This window comes from Delphinapterus leucas, chromosome 6, assembly GCF_059928025.1.
Source record: "Delphinapterus leucas isolate spDelLeu-1000000601 "Yukka" chromosome 6, BTC_Dleu_Yukka2, whole genome shotgun sequence".
NCBI classification, from domain to species: domain Eukaryota; kingdom Metazoa; phylum Chordata; class Mammalia; order Artiodactyla; family Monodontidae; genus Delphinapterus; species Delphinapterus leucas.
In genome coordinates, this window is record NC_143134.1 from 69,568,487 (window position 1) to 69,589,365 (window position 20,879).

The window sequence follows — 20,879 nt, forward strand, 5'->3', positions numbered from 1 at the left end:
TGCTTTAGGTATAAGTTTAGGTCATTTATTTCAGATTTTTCTTGTTTCCTAAGGTAAGACTGTATTACTATAAACTTCATCTTAGAACTGCTTTTGCTGCATCCCATAGGTTTTGGATCATCGTGCTTTTGTTTTAATTTGTCTCTAGGTACTTTTCAATTTCCTCTTTCTTTAGTGATTCATTGACTGTTTAGTAGCATATTTTTTAGCCTTCATGTGTTTGTGTTTTCTTACAATTTTTTTCTTGTAGTTGACTTCTAATCTCATGGTGTTGTGGTCGGAAAAGATGCTTGATGTGATTCAACTTTCTTAAATTTATCAAGGCTCACTTTGTTGGCCAGCATGTGATCAGTCCTGCAGACTGTTCCATGTACACTTGAGATGTGTATTCTGCTGCTTTTGGATGGGATGCTCTATAAATATCAGTTAAGTCCATCTGGTCTAATGTGTCATTTAAGGCCTGTTTTTCTTTATTGATTTGTCTGTATGATCTGTCCATTGATATAAGTGGAGTGGTAAAGTCCCCCACTACTATTGTGTTACCATTGATTTCTCCCTTTATGGCTGTTAGTATTTAGGTAAATACTATGGGCCCTTTATGGCTCCCTTTATGGCTGTTAGTATTTAGGTAAATACTATGTTGGGTGCATATATATTTACAATTCCTATTGTATTCCTATGTTGGGTGCATATATATTTACAATTGTTATATCTTCTTTTTGGATTGATCTGTTGATCATTATGTAGTGTCCTTCTTTGTCTCTTGTAACAGTCTTATTTCTTTAACAGTCTTATAGTCTTTATTTTAAAGTCTATTTTGTCTGATATGAGTATTGCTACTCCAGCTTTCTTTTGATTTCCATTTGCATGGAATACATTTTTCCATCCCTTCACTTTCAGTCTGTATGTGTCCCTGGATCTGAAGTGGGTCTTCAGACCCAGATCTTGTAGACAGCAGACATATGGGTGTTGTTTTTGTATCCATTCAGCCAGTGTCTTTTGGTTGGAGCATTTAATCCGTTTACATTTAAGGTAATTATCGATATGTATGTTCTTATTGCCATTTTGTTGTTTTGGATTTGTTTTTGTAGGCTTTTTTTCCCCTTCCTCTTTTGTTCTCGTGATTTTTTTTTTTCCCCTTGTGATTTGATGACTATCTTTAGTGTGGGTTTGGATTCCATTTTCTTTTTTGTGTATATCTTGTAGATTTTCAGTTTTCAGTTAACCTGAGGTTTTGATATAGCAGTCTATATATAAGCAAGATTAAGTTGCTGGTCTTTTAATTTCAAATGCATTTCCAATATCTTGCATTTGTGCTCTCCTCTTCTCACGATTGCTCATTTTGTTATATTTGTGTGCAGATGATTTCCTACCTTTACTGTATGTTTGCCTTTACTGGTGAGGTTTCCCATTCGTAAGTTTCTTGTTTCTAGTTGTGGCCTTTTCTTTTCCCCCTAGAGAAGTTCCTTTAGCATTTGTTGCAAAGCTGGTCTGGTGGTGATAAATTCTCTTAGCTTTTGTCTGTAAACCTTTTGATTTCCTTAGAATCTGAATGAAACCCTTGCTGGGTAGAGTATTCTTGGTTATAGGTTCTTCCCTTTCATCACTTTAAATATATTGTGCCACTCCCTTCTGGCCTGCAGAGTTTCTGCTGAGAAATCAGCTGATAACCTATGGGAGTTCCCTTGTCTGTTATTTGTTGCTTTTCCCTTGTTGCTTTTATTTATTTATTCATTTTTTGTCTATAATTTTTGTCAATTTGATTACTCTCGGTGTGTTCCTCCTTGCGTTAATCCTGTATGGGACTCTCTGTGCTTCCTGAATTTGGGTGGCTGTTTCCTTTCCCATGTTAGGGAAGTTTTCAGCTATTATCTCTTCAAATATTTTCTCAGGTCGTCTCTCTCTTTTCTCCTTCTGGGACCCCTATAATACGAATGTTGGTGCATTTAATGTTATCCCAGAGGTCTCTTAGACCATCCTCATTTCTTTTCATTCTTTTTTCTGTATTCTGTTCCATGCAGTGATTTCCACCATTATGTCTTCCATCTCACTTATGCATTCTTCTGCCTCAGTTAGTCTGCTGATTCCTTCTAGTATATTTTTCATTTTATTGTTCATCTCTTTTTGTCCTTTATATTTTCTCTTTGTTAAAAACTTCTTGCAACTTCTTGCTCTGTGCATCCATTCTTTTTCGTGTTCTTGGATCATCTTTACGATCATTATTCTAAGCTCTTTTGAGTGTACTGCCTATCTCCATGTTACTTAGTTGTTGCTTTGGGGTTTTATCTTGTTCCTTCATCTGGAACATATTCCTCTGCTGTCTCATTGTCTAAATTTATATTTGTATTCTTATGTATATGGAAGGTTAGTTATGTTTCTCGACCTTGAATAAGTGGCCCTCTGTAGGGGATGTCCCATGTGTCCTAGCAGTTGATTCCAATCTTGTTGCCCAAGGGCCAGGGACCACCTGGTCCCAGGGTAGGTTCTGACCTGTGTTTGCAGACTCAGTTCCACAGGCTGCAGGATTGCAGTTTTCTTGCTTCTGCTGTCTGCCACCTGGCAGATGTCTGGTTTAGAGGCTTGTGCAGGCTTCCTTGTGGGATGGGCCGATGCCTGCCCACTGATGGATAGAGCTGGGTCTTGGCCCTCTGCTGGGCTGGGCCATGTCAGGGGCCATGTCTCGAGGTGGCCATGTCTGAGGTGGGCTCAGGAAGTTTTTAGGCAGCCTGTCTGCTAATGGGTGGGGCTGTGCTCCTGCCCTGTTGGTTGTTTGGCCTGATGCATCCCAGCACTAGAGCCTACAGGCTGTTGAGTGGTGCCAGGTCTTGGTGCTATAGACCCAAGCAAAATATCTGCCTCCAGCAAGAGTTCCAGTAGATGAACTCTCCTCAAATATTTCTACCACCAGCTTTTATGACCCCAGAGAAAGCCACAGACACTCCCTGCCTCCCCAGGAGACCATCCAATACCAGCAGGTATGTCTGGCCCAGGCTCCTATGAAGTCACTGCTTTTGCCCTGGGTGCTGGTACCCTGGGTCCTGGAGACCTTCTGTGCGCCGTCCTGGCATCTGCTACACCTGCTCCTTCCTGTTCAGCTCAGTCATGTTGTACCTCCCAAACCTTTTTTTTTTTTTTTAAGTTTATTTACTTTCAACTTTCTCTTGTCATCTAGCAAAAGGTATTATTATCCCTTACATTGCTCCTTCTACAAAGATTTACTTTTCTACATTTTATCAAATTGTCGTGCACTTAAATTCTTTTTTGGAGGATAGGATGTGAGAGAACATGTAAAAATATATTCAAATAATTTTCACTGGGAACTGAAATGATTGATTCTGTCATCTTGCCACCTGGGAAATACAATCACGGATCACTGCAGAAAGCTTATCTAGTTTATTGCTGCTTTATATGCATGCTGCCAAAGCTGTGAAAGGCAGCATAATGAAGTGGTTATGAACTCTGGCATTGGACTCAGACTGCCTAAATTCAAATTCCAACATCCCTTCTTTCTACACGTGGGACTTGGAAATTTGTATCTTGCTAAATTTCAATGTCTACATGCTTAAAATGAGAAAAATAATAGTACCTACCTCAGAGTTGTGAGGATAAAATGAGGTAATCTACGTAGGAGGATACTACCCTTACCCTAAGTACAATCTACAGATTTAATGCAATCCCTATCAAAATCCCAATGATTTTTTTTGCAGAAATAGAAAAGCCCATCCTAAAATTCATATGCAATCTCAAGGGACACCAAATAGCCAAAACAATTTTTAAAAAGAACAACAAAATTGGAGGTCTCACACTTCCTGATTTCAAAACTTATTACAAAAGCTACAGTAATCAAAACAGTGTGGTACTGGCATAAAGACAAACATAAAGACTAATGGCATAAAACAGAAAGCTCAGAAATAATCACTAATGTATATAGTCAAACAGTTTTCTACAAGGGTACCCCCAAGATCATTCAATGGGAGAAAGACACTCTTTTCAAGAAGCGGCGTTGGGAAAACTAGAAATCTACACGCAAAAAAATGGACCCTTACCTTTCAACGTACAGAAAAATTAACCCAAAATGGATCAAAGACCTAAACGTCAAGAGTTAAAGACATAAAACACTTTTGAAGCTTTTCCCCAATGTTTTCTTCTAACAATGGATTTGGCAATGATTTCTTGAATATGACAGCAAAAGTAAAAGTAGATAAGTTGGAATTATCAAAATTAAAAACTTTTGTGCATAAGAGGATACAATCAACAGAATAAAATGGCAACCTACAGAATGAGAAAAATATTTGCAAATTATATATATGATAAGGGGTTAATATCCAGAATATAGAAAGAACTTCTACAGCTTAACAAAAAAAGAATCCAATTTTAAAATGGGCAAATGACTTAAACATTTCTCCAAAGATTAAAAAATGGCCAATAAAATTACATATTAGAAGATGCTTGGGCTTCCCAAGCGCAGAGGTTGAGGGTCCGCCTGCCGATGCAGGGGACACAGGTTCGTGCCCCTGTCTGGGAAGATCCCACGTGCCGCAGAGTGGCTGGGCCCATGAGCCATGGCTGCTGAGCCTGCGCGTCTGGAGCCTGTGCTCCGCAACAGGAGAGGCCACGACAGTGAGAGGCCTGTGTACCGCAAAAAAAAAAAAAAAAAAAAAAAAAAAGATGCTTAACACCATTAATCATTAGTGAAATGTAAATGAAAACCACAACGCTAAACAATGTCACATCCATTAAGATGGATACAATAAAAGAGAAAAAATAAAAGCTGCAGAATTTTTTAAAGATAAATGCCTTGACTGGGTAATTTCATAGCACAGATATGATCTTCATTTGGTATTGTTAGTTTCTTTACTATTTCTGTGGAAATTTTCCTTTGACTTTAATATACAGTAATATGCCATGGTTTTAGTATCTTTCTTATCACCTCTTATCTTATGATCAAGAAGAAAAACTGCTAATACACTGCATATCATTAAAATACCCTAAGTTTTTTGAGAAGATTATTGTATCTTATTGTGAAATGTAAAAACAAGACAACAGAATGGTACTCAGGGATGTATCTCCACTGAAGAAGACTTAACTTTTGTATCTGTTAAGGAAAGTCCTTAAATTCTAGAGATATTAAAATTGGATGACTTTAAAAAGATTACATATTAACTAATTTTTTTCTTTTTTAGTTTACACTATTTAGAATATTTGCTTAAAGATCTAATACTCTCAGGGCTTCCCTAGTGGCACAGTGTTTAAGAATCCATCTGTCGGGCTTCCCTGGTGGCGCAGTGGTTGGGAGTCCACCTGCCGATGCACGGGATACAGGTTCATGCCCCGGTCTGGGAGGATCCCGCATGCCGCAGAGCGGCTGGGCCCGTGAGCTGTGGCTGCTGGGCCTGCGTGTCCGGGGCCTGTGCTCCGCAGCGGGAGAGGCTGCAGCAGTGAGAGGCCCACGTACAGCAAATAAAAAAATAAATAAATAAAAAGAATCCACCTGTCAAAGCAGGGGACACAGGTTCGAGCCCTGGTCCAGGAAGATCCCACATGTCCTGGAGCAACTAAGCCTGTATGCCACAACTACTGAGCCTGTGCTCTAGAGCCCATGAGCCACAACTACTGAGCCTGCGTGCTACAGCTACTGAAGCCCGCACACCTAGAGCCCATGCTCCAAAACAAGAGAAGCCACTGAAATGAGAAGCCTGCGCACTGCAAAGAGTAGCCCGCACTCGCTGCAACTAGAGAAAGCCCGTGTGCAGCAATGAAAACCCAACACAGCCAAAAAAAAAATAAAATAAATAAAAATAATAAATTAAAAACAAAAAGATATAATACTCTCAGTGTCCTCATACTGACATATCTTCCCTCTCTTACTGAAGTCACTTCTGAGGTAGTGCTGGTTTGGCCCATGTCCACATGAGTACACTTCAGAGCAGTGTTTCTCTACTTTTTTTGCATTATTCCCCATCCTTGGAAGGAGGTTTTTAGACATTTTCTCCTAATCTCTTTCACCATGAAATTTTCATATCATTGCATACCTGTTTATGTACTGTATGTATTTCTGTGCTTTATACATAAAAAGAACAAGGTTTTTCATCAGTACTCACCCCGAGAGTTGATATCACCTCTGCTGAAAAAGCATGCTCTAAAGAGAAGTAATACATGAAACTCCAACTCTTATATTAGGCCCAGGCCCAAGATATCCTTTTTATGGATCCTTTATATTTGAGATCATTTGGGGCCACACCAAACTAGATTCCCTGAAAACACCATGATTAGGGCTCATATCCTCAAAGCTGCAGAACTGAAAGTTTAAATCTCTTGGTTTTCTCTGAATGTTTACTTAACAGGAAATTCTAAGGTGAAATACCTTCAGGATTAACCCTCCCATAAGATTACCCAGGATTCCTTTGTCTATATCCACAACTGCACTATCTACTCTTCTTTATTCTGAATATGTGAATGGGATTTAGGATTTTATTAAGAGGTGATGGCTTCATTACTACAACCGTTAACGTGAATTATCTGATGCAACTTGAAAGTCGTAGGGAGCTTGCATTTGTCAGCATTGGTAAGTGAGTGCATATATAGGAAGGTCTGAAGTGGTATACAATGTGGATATGGTCATTTTTTGGTTTTTTTTTTTAAGTTTAGAAAAGAAAAATGACTCTACTAAGAATCTGACCCTTAAGTGGCCACGTTGGAGCAACTATAAGAAAATGACCTAGAGAATTACTAGACCCATAGTAGTTGGCATTTGACTGAGCTATCCATACTCTAACCTTCTACATTTATCATAGTAATCCTAAAATAAGAGAAATTCAAGATGTTAGAAAAAAATTCCCATTAAGTGCGAGTTTAATCTGAGATCTGACAGAAATTTAGAAATTCCCTTTTCCCATCACCACACTCATTGTTCCTTAGGTCTCAGATTTCCAAATCATTTTTAGGAAAAAGATTGTCCTCTATGGTAGTCTCAATTTTTGGAAATTTCTTCCTCTGTAATAGTAGCTTTGGAAGTAAACTGGGCCACCTTAAAGAATTATAATGGTATACTCAAGAGTTTTAGAATTCAACTTCAACATTTCTCAAAGTCCTTCAATAAAAAGGTAAGACTTTGTTTCAATTTTTTTTTCTTTGTCACCAATACCTTTACTCTATTATCAAGAATTCCTATTCAGTAAGCTGCATGATAATGTTACAAAACTAGTAACAGGAAGGAAAAGAAGTGGTACCATGGGATTCATGCTATCCTCAAATTACTGATAGAAACAAGGATTTAAAACACTTTTTAAAAGAAAGAAAGAAGAAAAGAAAAACAATATTCTGGCAGAATTTGTGGGAAACAGTGACTTGTTTTTAAAATGCTTTGTAAACAGTAGACAATAAGTGCTATCATTTGACACAAACTACTTCAAATTTGTCATTTAGATCTGCGCTACCTGCAGCTTGCACTCAAAGGCTTAGGCTACCTTGGTTATGCAGATTAAAAGTATTTTAATCAGTACTGTTGGAGAATTCAGTTATTTGCTCTTAAGAATCAAGGTGAAGTCTTTGATTCTACAAACAACTTTCTTTTCATTCCTCTCCAACCAAAATTAATCCAACATCCTAAATGTTACTAAGGACATAAAATAAATTTTGTTCTTATATACTTAAAATTTGGGATAGTTAAAAAGGTTCATTACAGCAACCTTCAACAAAACTATTATTGCAGAAGAAGAATGTATCAAATGTGTATTTCAAGTTGTTGAAGTTGAAAGAAATTTCAAGTAGATATTTTCATAATTGAGTGTAGGTTTATCTTTCTCATTTTATTTCCATTTTCTTTAGTATCTATGACTTTCTTAATCTCTAACGTTTTTAGTTTCAGTAAATAAATTGCAACTCACAAGCTTATACTCCATGCTACTAGAAAATTCATGCTCTGAGATTCACATATATTCTAAGCATTTGAAACACCCTAAACTTTTTCATTAAAAATACTTAATTATCTTTTTTGCGTGTGAAAAGCACCTAAACATTTTCAACTATGATCTTGAAAGGATAATTGATGAAAAACCTTTCTATTGCATACTTTCATTTGTGTTTTTAGTGTACTTGTTCTGCTTATCATCTGCAACTGGTAAGTTGCCTTTCCAGCTGCCTGCTGTCTCTATAAAATCCTGCTATATGCCTTTTCCTTACCACCTTGTTCTGTTTATTAATGCTATCTACCTGTTGTCAGACTTAAAAGCAATGCTACTGTCTGTTCACACTGCTCAAAGTTGACTTGCTTGACCCCAATAAATAGCATCTATAGGAGTGCTTCCTAGTACAGGTATTAAAAACATAACACATATTCACAAAGACTAAGAATATGGATAACTGGAACAGAGACTCCTAGAAGCTCTTTTAATGATCTCATGTTATAAATCTGTTCCAGTTCAAAATAAGATGTTAAGCAATTTGCTATGCAAAGAAAGGCCTTATAATAGAAAATGATAATTAAAAACTTTTAAAGATATATTAATAACAATTGGTGTTTCAGTTGGAGATAAGGATTTTCCTTATAAATTTTGTAAGACTGGAAAAGAACAATATTTAGGGCCTGCACTAAGCAATGCCATCTAGCATAAGCACAGTAGAAGTTAATTTCTTAACCTATGAAGAACATATTGTAATAAAGTAAAACAAAATTGGTAATTTTAATATTTAGGTATATAATGTGATGTGCATATCGTGTGCACTTGACTAATGTGAAAGTTTAAAAATTCTCTCACTGTCATTCTGAAATCTCTAATGTTACTGTCAGTATCGTAAAACAGTTAGCAGCTAGTATCTTGAAATTAAGTACAACCAACCCAAATCAGGGTGTCAATATAAAGTATTTTCTGATATTTATACTTTTTTTTTCCTTAAATAAAATGATTATCTCATATAACCTAGTCTTCTGTTTGGATAATTCTGCTGACTTACTGTTATTATTTATTCTAATATAGGAGATTAAAGATCTTTAGTAAGTTGTACTGGAAAATTAGAGAAACTTTCATTAGAAATAATTTACATACCAGACCTAGGGTGGATATAGCAGTGTTCATAAGCAGCACAAAGTAGTTGATAGCACTCTTAGGAAGCATTTCTTTTAAAATGAAAGGTAAGTTTACTTTATAAAAGTCTTTCTCTGCACATCCCTAAATCAGTGTGTGTACCTGCAGTTCCTTGGTTAGGTGACAATACAAAAGAAAATAACTTCTGAATATTTATTACATGAGTATTTCAGTTTTGTGGGAACATGCTAAAGGCACAATGAAGAAAATAATACAGTCTCAATCTGACGACATCATGCCACCCCAAAGAGAATGGCTCCCCAGGTATAGAACTATAGGTATTTTCTAAAGTCTACTCTATAACAAAACTCTTTAAATAAAATTTAAATATCAGGAGTTACGGTTTTGATAAAAATTTCACTTGACTTTAAAGCAGAAGTCTTGGGTTGTAAGAAAGCACTCTTCCATAGCAAATTATAGTGCTACTGGCAGCATACATAAATAACATGAAAAAGTGACTATTTCCCAAAGCAGGTAGTCATGGATATAGGGAATTATTTATATAAAGACTGTGTAACTTAGAATACTGGAATATTTACGGAATTGCAGATTTTTAAGAAAATCTTTACGCTCATTTCTGAAGAGTATTACTTTGAAGAAACATTTTGGCATTAACTGGTACAATACTGACTTACCTGTGTCTTGTGCAGAATCAACTAAACAGCTGCATGGTTAATTTCCTTTTATGTATGGTCAGAATCAAAATTTAAAACATCACAAACCCTCAATAAATAATAATTTTCTTGAAAACTTAGAATTTTACAATAAGGCTGTCATCCCATTCTAAAAACTTAAGATGTTTATGTGGGATTTTTCTCCTAAAACTAAAAATGGAAACATTAAAAGAAAAACTTTTAAAAAAGAAACCTAGTTAACATCCTTGTTTTTATAAACAAAATGTTATCAACCTTTAAGAATCTACTTTTAGGTACTTAAGTTTTAGTACAAAAATCTGCAATAAAACATATTATATGATATGCTACTTTTGACATGAAAAGTAGCAGAACAGAAGATCTCTTAAATGCATTACATACAGAGATCCTGGAGGAGTCTTTACAAATTAAACAAAAATTATATTCAACTTTCATCAAAATATAATGTTTACTAGAAATCTTTTAAAATCTAATATATTATTTTAGATGATTTGTGCATTTGGTGTAACTACTATTTGGTAAAATGCTTTAAAGATAGCACAAAAAGCATTTCTTCCCTTTCCTTCCAACAAAAAACTCAAACTTTATATGTGAGGCATTTTTTTCTTATATAATATTCATTTTAAAACCAGCTCCAAAAAATAGAAAGATAATCAAAAGTCTTAAGTTGAAGTTAAAAGAAAAAAAGCATACAGCATTGAAAATAAACTATTTTCTTTTTAACCAAAATGCCAAGTATTTTAAACTTTGTATAAATAACACACAGACAAAAAACCCCACCAAATTTTAGGTATGGTGTCTAAAATGGAGTAGCACTAAAACAAACGACAACAGTAACAAACGACCCTGTATACTCAGTTGAAAAATGCTGATTTTTCTTCAAGACATTATGAATTTTCTACTGGCATTCTTGAATAAAATTAACAAGCATACTTTTTTTTTTTACCAATTTACTCTTATTTCTCCCTTGTAAGAATCTAACAAAAGAAAATCTCTTTTATAACGGCAATAGATTTCTGAAATCCCTAAAATATACATTCTTTAGAAAAAAATTCCTAACCCACTGTGCATCTTAATAGGCTTAATATATATGAAAAACAATCTATTTTATGGCTTACACTTAAATTTAATCCATGACTATAGGTCCCAGGGATTGAAGAGTCTTATTGGCAGCCAGTAGCTCAAGGGATGACAATATTCCTGGCATTCGTCATCTCAAAATTTTAAAAGAAAACTGTAGTCTTAGAAAAGCCTGGAGATAGTTCTATTTAAAAAACATACTCACCACAAACAGATACAAGGGAGAGAAATAAGAAAATAGATTGTGTTATATCTTTGTAAACTTGTTCCATTTCAAAATGTATTCTTTAGAGTCAGGGAAATTCCCTATACAAATAAAACTAAACATTTGTTCCTTTGCTTTGAAAAATATTTACAGTACATAGAACAACAAGCTAAAAGTATACTCCTGCTTATATTGCTGGCCAGTGATATAGATGAACAAGGACACAAAGGTGCTTATTCAATTATCTGAGCATCTTAATTTGTACAGTGAAGTTATTACAGATCAACTATGGAAAAATTAGAAAACATTATTTATGAATACCAGCTCCTGTGTAAAACATCACACAAGATGCCAAGGTATTATACATTCACTGTGGTAAAAACTGTACATACGTATTCTGTGCATATTAAACATTTACAATTTTTTCATCTCTCATAATTCTGAGTTGAAAAAAGTCTAAGTTTCTTCTTTTGCCAAAGGTGATATTAACTGACTGATTAGGTTCACGAAACTTTTTACAAAACTCTTTGCTAAGGACTTTTCATCAGTGTCTTTGGCTGGTGTTCTCATGAAGAAAAACTCACTAAACTTTTGAAAGCTCTGAGCAGATATTTCCACACTTTTGCTGGCTAAAGTCATGATATACATAATAATGATATATGTAGTAACAGTCCACAGTAATGTGAAATACAACACTTTGTTCTGTAAGTCTATTTTGGTCTCAGAGTGAAGTTCATTTCTTTCATCCAGCCATGCTGTCTCTTATTTGATCAACTCGAAGAGCTAGGTCTCTGAAAGAGGGGCGTTGGTTTACATTATTGTTCCAGCATTCTGTCATGATTACATAAATCTGTAAAAGGGAAAATAAACCAAACTTACAATGAACACAAAGTGCCATCTTTTAATTGGTGAAGACATAAATTCAGAACTCCCACTTAATTTGCCTGTACAGGCATGTGTCATGGATATACCTATATCCACAGTCATGATTATGCTATTTTTCTACAACCTCAGCAAATTAAATTACATAAACTGACCTGAAAGCCTTGGGTAAAGAGAGAAAGAAAATGCATGATTACTGTGGATAAAAAAAATTTTTTGTTACCTCATCTGGGCATCCATCTGGTCTTGGTAATCTTCCATTATTCTTCAGGAGTTCTATCAAATGAAACACAATCATCTGTCCTTGTTTGTCATTGCCAATCATACGCATAAATTCCTGAAACACAAACCCACTTTTCAATGACACATTTTTGGTACATTTAATTTGAATCAGAATTCTTTCTCAACTTCTTCCAGTAAATGGGAAAAATCCTGTATGTTTCCTTACCTTGAAACATTTTAAAAACAGACTATTTTAACTTCAAAAACTTTGTTTTCAGTCACAGTTCAGAAAAGATTGTTAAATGTGGAACGTCTATAATGCCATTTCCATAACTGTAACATACTCAGCACAAATTCCCTGAAAAGGTTCAAAACCAGTGAACTAAAAACACTTACTTTGTTTTAACACATCATATTACATTTCAGGTGAAATAAAAAGTTGAATGTAAAAGAAGACATAATAAAAAGAAAATACAGAATGAATATTTAAGCATAAATGGAACGGAGAGAAGAAGTTCTATGTTTAAAATTCATAAAATTGAAGTCTGAACCATAAGCTAGAGAAGTATTTACAATGAACACATCGTTTATTTAAACACAGAGAGCTCTTATATACTTGTAAGAAAAATTACCAATATAAAAATGGGCAAAGTACATGAAGATACAATGCACACACGCACAGACTCACCCCAAACACCCAATAAATATGTATTCAATCACACTAATAGCAGAAATGCAAATTAAAATCCAATAGGTACACCTTCTCTCCCATCAATCTGGCAAAACTGTGTAGAAATATAATAGTCAACACTGGCAAATGATAAAACGTATACCCCTATGCACAGCTACTGAGAGTCTAATCTGGTACAGCTTTCCTGGAAAGCATTTTGAAATAATGAAAATCCTATAAAAGAGTTCATAACGTTTCACCTATAATTATACTTTTACTCTCTAAGATGACAACCAGAGATGAACATAAATATATATAAGGATGTGCACTATGTTCAATGAAGTGTTACTTAAAAGACTGAAAAATGGAAAATAACTGTCCAGAAATTATATCCTTATGATGAAATGTTACCAAGGAATTAGAAGTCATATTTGCAGTAAATATCTACTAATATAGGAAAATATCCATGCTATAATATGTAATGAAAAAGCAGGATAGCAAACTGTACAGTATGACCTGTTATAAAAGAAATCTTTTTAATAAAATTTCGCTTTTACATATAAAATTAAAAGAAGCCTGTAAGAAAACATTAAAGTGGTTATTAAAGTGGTATTAAAATGGTTATTTCTGAGTAGTTGAATTAGAGATTATTTTTATTTTCTTTTTTTATACTTTCCTATATTAAAATTATACAATGAGCAGAAAAAATATTACTTTAAAAGGTTTAACTTTTGCAATAATTCCTGGAATGAATGAGTTTATCGGATTTACTGAAGATAATATTAAGAGAATATACTAAATAGTACTCCAATCCCCACTTTTTAAAACATCAAGTTAATTTAATGAGTAAGTTTGGGATTATTTTGTTGGATGCTGTCTTACAAATAAGCAATAGGAGCTCTAAAATAACCCTAAGCTTACTATATTATTCTTTGGAAAAAGCTTTTCTCATGTTAAAAAAAAACCTTGAGAGTAAATAAAAAGCAAACTGACCGCTGGTGGGCTTTTACTCTTCTCAATATATGTGAAAAGTTCATACAGAACCACTCCAAAGCTCCAAACATCTGAGGCCACAGAAAACTTGCTCTCTGTCAGTGATTCTGGCGCATACCTGTAGTATATTTAAAAGACAGTTACTTGATGTGTCAATTCTTGATTTTATCTGCAAATCATTGGATTAAAAAAAAAAAAAAGCTGTAGAGAAAAGGGTTAACACAGCAGGCCTGAGGCTGCCATCTTCAAAAAGGTCTGTTTGCAGTGTTGACACTTGACCGGTACCTGGGATCTTAGATTTCAGGAGGGTTTCCACAATTCCCTAAATGATAATAAAAGTGGCTCACTGTACCTAAACCATTTCTGCAAACAAATGAGTCTAGAATCTTGTTAATGTGCCAGGCAGAGAATGTCTACATGGCCAGTCCCAATAAAAACTGTGGGCACTGAGTCTCTAATGAGCTTCCTTAGTAGATGACATTTCACACATGTTGTCACAGTTTATTGCTGGGGGAATTAAGTGTGTCCCATATGACTTTACTCGGAGAGGACACTTAGAAACTTGTGCTTGGTTTCTTCCAGGTGTTCCCCCAGACGCCTTTTCTCTTTGCTGATTTTGCTTTGCATCCTTTTCCTATAATGAGTCATAGCCATGCTTATGGCTGTACGCTGAGTCCTATGAGTCCTCCTAGTGAATCATCAAACCTGAGGGTGGGCTTGGGAACCTCCAAAACACAAAGATAACTAAAATCCAAAAAAAATAATGTTTGTCTCAGTAACATCAGGGTTAACTGCAAAGTACCTTCTAAGAACTGAAAAATAGCTGATCTTTGCAAGTTAAGCTTAAAATGAATCCAGATAAGAATCCTAGAGAAAAAGTGCCTTTTAAGCTGGAGAAGACTTGAAGCTACTAACATATAAAAGAAATAACCTGTTAATCTGAAAGGGGGTGATTGTGAGAGGGAGCACAGAAAATAGAAAGTCATAGGGGAAAATGGTGTCATCCTCTACTCAAGTATCAACACTACCCAACTGAGAATTTTGGCCAATGGATTATGAATATCATGGTACCATTGCTAAATTTATCCTATTATAGAGAATTGCAATGGAGATCTGTTTTAGACTGAGGTTTAAAATATGAATTACATAAAATGAACCTCTCCTTCAAAATCCAACTTCCAGAAATCCTCCTCTGACTACTTAAGGTCATAATGACCTCATGCTACTGAAATTCTAAAGTACTTATAGTCTATACTTATACAATTAACCATGTAATGTTATATTCTTTTTATATTTAGTTTTTTTAAAAAGTTACATGTTTATGTTATTTTAAAATATATGCTAGTGTTATCCCACAAATGGAATATAACCTCCCTGAAGGCAGTACTACTCCCTCAACCCTTGAAAAATATTCTCTTGCTGTGGCTTTCATGAAAGCACTCTTTGTAATTTCCCCCTTCATCTCCAAGGCTGTTTTTCTCTTTCCCATTACTTATATAAGGATAAATACAAAGTTAAAAAAGAAAAAGTCCACGTGGAAAAGGAGAGAAAAGACTCTCCTCTTTTCTTAGAGCATTTACTTTAGAAAATTTAAAATTGTGAATTCTCTGTCTCTTTGAAATTTATGTAAAAATCTTTTTAAAAGCTTTTGCTTAAAAGCCTCTTGCCAGGTTTACATACAGGAATGTCTTTCTCAAGAACCTGGGAACTACCTCTTTGGAATGTAATCATTAAGGATTATCATGCCCTTACCTCCCAGTTTCAATGGCAGGGCAGGAGCCTAACTTGGGCAGGTGTATCCTTCAAGTTGCAAAACTATCTCCTATCATAAAGATATGAGAAGTTTATTTTTCTTTTGGATAAAGCCAATTAGCTAACACAGATGGGCACTCCTATTACTAAGTGAATTTAGGATGAACAATGTGTGACAGATGGTGCTGTCAAGTCCTCTTACTTGAGGACTAGTTATTGTTTATCCTGAGAACATGTATGTAACGGGTTGAATCTGTTTGGCCATTTTATAAAAGGGTGAGATTTCTTTCTGTTTTTGTAATCTCCTAGCAGATTGCTTATGATGCACATTACTTTCTGGATTACTGCTTATTCAGTAATGAAACTGTTTTCTTTCTATTCTGCTTTTGTGGAGAGGTTCATTTCCTGTGTTAACCTTTCCCCGAAGGTTCCATCACCAGATCTCTTCCTCTCTAAAAAAATTTCCCTTAGGTAGTATCATTCACTTATATACTACAGTCTCCCAAATTTATAACCACCCTATCTTTGACCTTTCTTTTGTGTTTCAGGCTTATTGAACATTTCCACATTAAAGTTCTGCACAGGCAAAAAGAACTCCATCCCCACCTCTCTGACACTTGCTGATTATTTTATTTTCTCTATGCAATGAATGGTATCACAATCTATCTAACTCCCCAAAATGGAAATCTTAAGAATTATTTTTGACTCATCTTTCACTCCCAAGTCTACTGAGCTGCTAAAGTATGTCTTAAAAATGTCTCAAATCAGTCTCCTAACCAATACTGCTATTACAGTCTTAGGTTAGATCCTTATCTCATGACTAGTACAGAGATCTTCAAACCAGGTGAAGAGTAATAAGCCCAAGGATATACAAAGATTTTCCAAGGGGCTCTACAGCAAGAACCGTATAAGGATTCTCCATGAGTCCAAAACCCTGCCTGAACAATTAAAAAAAATACGTTAGCAGAAGCATTTTCCCTGCAGTTCTTCTTAATACCACCCCACAGGACATGCTGTTAGCTAAACAAAGAATACTTTTGAACAATAAAAGCAATATAGATGACAGTGATTCTTTTAAGTGAAACTGTGTTTTTTTAAAGATATGATGGCTAAATCCTATGGATAAAAATTATGTGATTTCTTTCAGACTATAGATTTAGTGTTTGTTACTCACCAAGTTAGGTAAAATCTATCAACTCATTCTGAAATATTTATATAAAAATTAGTTAACCTCATTTCATTATATAAAACATATTTTTTTACTTGCTAATGTAAAAATAAAACTGTATGTCAACTCTCCATCTGATTAGTTTTTAGCAGTATATAGCTTTCTTTTTTCATTAAATACATAAGAAAATTTTGACCAAGATGAAAATGTTCTTTCTGATTTTTATACAAGCTTATTAGTGATTCCCCAAAGTCAAACATCAGAGTTCAATCTCCCCAAAACATTTAGTGAAGGAATAACAGGCCTTTTACCATATTCCTTACTTCATAAACTACAATCTTAACTATATTTTATTCTGTATTATTTATTAGAAATTAAGTAATGAGAAGTGGTTTATCTTATTTTCATAACTTAATTATGAAATTATTTATATTAGATATATATCATCTTAAGCTTATCCTGACTGCCCTTGTGGTTAATCTTTACAGATATGCAGGGAGAAATACTGGGCCCAAAGTTTTAGGGGCTTTCTTTATGACAAAAAATATAAAATGAGGTGTGAAAGTGAATATTTAAAATTAGAAAAGAAGGAATCTTGAAAGGAAGGCACTCTGGTGGATATGCTTTGTTAGCTTCATTGTAAACATGCCTCTGGCACATGTGTTCTGCAGTTTATATCTGTTTTTTAAAATAATATTTCATAACATTAATATACTTACTTGAATTGAAAATGAAGTAAGACCTTTTCTGTTGGAAATTAAGTGTATTTGTTTATGAGGCCTGGCATTGCCAAATAGATTGTAATGAAGGACACTCTTCATTAAGTGACTCAATCTTTGAGGCAGTGCAAGGGTTTGCCATATTTAAATCACATATTTAAAATGTGATAAAAGATGTTATTAAAAACTACCATATTTAAACTAACAATATTCTATTTTATAAATGTATCAGTTTAAACAAGATGCCTCTAAATGAGAGTAATATCATAATTTGAACTAATTTTAAAAGATTTTTGGTATACTTCCCAGAAACAGAAAATGAATGACTCTAATGATTGGGTAGTAAATCCACTTTTGAAAATCAAGTGGGTTTAGTTCTTCGTTTTCAATGAAACTGAAAAAAGAATGGATCTAATGAAATTGCCAGCTAACAAATTTTACTGGTAGATCACTATATACTGTTTTGCTACGTACATATCAGGAGTCACAGAAATGAGTGACATTGTTATGACAAAACTCCTTTCTTTCTTTCCCATCTCCTTACTTATACAAAAAAGTTTTCTCCATGTTTACAAATACAGAAATAAAATTAGAATTTATGTTGAATCTGGTCCCATTATAGAAGTAAATAATATTTATCTAAGGATATATGGACTAGTTGGAGGGGAAAGAAAAGCTCCATTTATTAAGAAATGTCTCCAATGCAAGAGGGACGGGATATGGGGATATATGTATACGTATAGCTGATTCACTTTGTTATAAAGCAGAAACTAACACACTATTGTAAAGCAATTATACTCCAATAAAGATGTTAAAAAATTTTTTTAAAAAAGAAATGTCTCCAATAAAAAATTTTAAAGAATTATTCAAATTAGTAATTCATTTATATTGCTTTGGAAATTTCATCCTGGCGGTAACTTCGATGATAACTTAATCTGGAATAAAAAGGTGAATACTTTTTTTGTGGTCATAGGAAATTTTAAAATTAATTTAAATTTATATATGTATTTTGGTTACAACGGAGATAGGTAATCAAAAGATTTTCCAAGTACAAAATATAATACATTATACAAAATTTTGAGATGGGAAGTGGAAATATAATTTTAAGAAGAAAAAGGAATAATGCAAAGTTTCTATCAAGAAGAACGTCTGTTCCTATACATTTTTAAGTGGGTGACAATGGGTATCAAATTGCTGTGGTGTCTGGATTTCCTTGTATACATCTAAAAGATTGATGTACCATACTTCAATGTCATTATTTACAATACTTTATAAAATATATTATTTACAACCATCTAAATTTACAAAGGAAAAAATTAGCTATCAATTTAAAAATGTGCCAGAAAGAATATAGCTTTTGATAATTCTTTCAATGGGTATATATGCACAAAGGGTTTGAAAATCAATGACCTAGATTCCTGCAAAAGTTGCCTAACTAGTCTTCTCTCTGCTGTTAGCCTCTTCTCAATACAATGTACCCTCTATACCTCTAGTTCTCAAAACTTTTGGTCTGAAGTCCCCTATACTCTTAAAAGTTATTGAAGTGCCCCAAAAGCTTTCATTTATGTGGGTTGTATTTACCAATATTTACTATATTAGATTTCAAAATTAAGGAAATGTAAAAGTATAAACCCAGTAATGTTAGCATAAATAACATTTTTATAAAAAAAAACTATTTTCCAAAACAAAAAAGTTTGTATTTAGAATAGTATGTTTTACATTTTTGTAAGTTTTATGTTGGTTTAATAGAAGACATTTTCTGTGAGTGGTTTTTTTAAAAAAGTTTTTATACAATTTTTAAAGGTTATACTTCATTTACAGTTATTACAAAATACTGGCTATATTCCCCATGTTGAACAATACATCATTGTAGCCTATCTCAAAGGGCCCTAACTCCCGGGCTGTGGACCACTACCGGTCTGCAGCCTGCTAGGAACCGGGCCACACAGCAGGAGGTGAGCGGCAGGTGAGCGAGTGAAGCTTCATCTGCCGCTCCCCACCATCCCCCATCACTAGCGTTACTGCCTGAACCATCCCCACCATTGCTCCCATTACTGCCTGAACCATCCACTGCCCTCCCCCGACCGTGGAAGAACTGTCTTCTACGAAATCGGTCCCTGGTGCCAAAAAGGTTGGGGACTGCTGGCCTATCTTATACCCAATGGTTTGTACCTCCCATTCCTCCATCCCTATATTGCCCCTCCCTACTGGTAACCACTAGTTTGTTCTCTAAATCTGTAAGTATGCTTCTTTTTTTGTTATGTTCACTAGTTTGTTGTATTTTTTTAGATTCTACATATAAGTGGTGTCATAGAGTATTTGTCTTTCTCTGACTTAGTTCACTCAGCACAATACCCTCTAAGTCCATCCATGTTGCTGCAAATGGCAAAATTTCATTATTTTTTAAGGCTGAGTAGTATTCCATTGTATATGTAAAATGAGAGTGAAAAAGGGGAATAACATCTTAGTATTATTATAAAAATACTTCTGACCTCACAGACTCCCTAAAGGGTGTACCAGAGGTCCTCAAACTTTGAGAACTGCTGTTCTCCACCAAAAGTAGAGCTATCTTCCTAAAATATGAATCTCACCATTATTCCTGGATAAAGCCTCTAATATCCCACCTGCACACTGTCTAATGAATAATGTCTGAACGCACTAACATGGCACACAGAACGCAGTATTATTCCGTTTGTTCTGTGGTAACACCATTCACTTACAACCCTGCTTATCCTGTTGTTCTTGTCATCCTCCTCATGGAATACCCTTCCTCTTGTCCATCTGGTGAACTATTAATCAATAGTTGAAATGTCATCTTTTAGTTGTGGTTTTCTCTGATTAATTTAAACCCTCAGCAGAATTACTGCACTCTAATGTTTTTGCATCATCTTCTTCATTATTGCACTTACATACTACATTGCAATGACTGGATTACACATTTGATTTTTCCTAAAGTAAGAGACCTTAAAAGGCAAAGGATTATGGATAGTGGACCTGTCAGTTGAATTTCCACGCCGTATCAAACTTTTCCACTTAGTTCAGCCTTCCTTGTAAGGGACAGTTCTTTTTTTTCTGATGCTGATCCTATCTTCTTATTCCAATTTCCTTGTATGGTGTTTGGAACACAGTAGGTGCTTTATAAGTAGGTGCTTAATAAGTATTTATTAAATTGTATTCACTAAGTATGCCAAAATCACTGGAAATCCATATAACTAATCATTATGGATTGCTAGTTAATTCCATTTAACTTCTCTAATTTCTCATTCTGGAAAAACAGAATGAAATTCATGTATCACTGGGGACATGACCAAAATAAGACAGTCAAGTTTAGATAAGTCTTATTTTCTAGTTTCACTTAAACCCTAAAAATAATTAGATAATGCTAATGCTCATAATTATCATCAGGATATTCCTTTAAAATGTTTCTAGTATTATAAAAAACTTCAAACATA

General features: G+C 34.5%; 1 protein-coding gene across 4 annotated transcripts in view; it reads right to left on the minus strand.

Annotated features, from left to right (window-relative positions):
• Window positions 1–9,222: 9,222 nt before the first annotated feature.
• Window positions 9,223–20,879, minus strand: part of JAK2 (Janus kinase 2) — a 262,654-nt gene continuing 250,997 nt past the window's right edge. For all 4 annotated transcript variants that reach the window (XM_022573637.3, XM_022573638.3, XM_089912527.1 and 1 more), the window contains 3 exons: window positions 13,789–13,906; window positions 12,127–12,240; window positions 9,223–11,871 (listed from right to left, as the gene is read on the minus strand). In XM_022573637.3, the coding sequence (XP_022429345.1) occupies window positions 11,764–11,871; window positions 12,127–12,240; window positions 13,789–13,906 (340 nt within the window). In that variant the 3' untranslated portion in view covers window positions 9,223–11,763. The remainder of the gene's footprint in view (window positions 11,872–12,126; window positions 12,241–13,788; window positions 13,907–20,879) is intronic.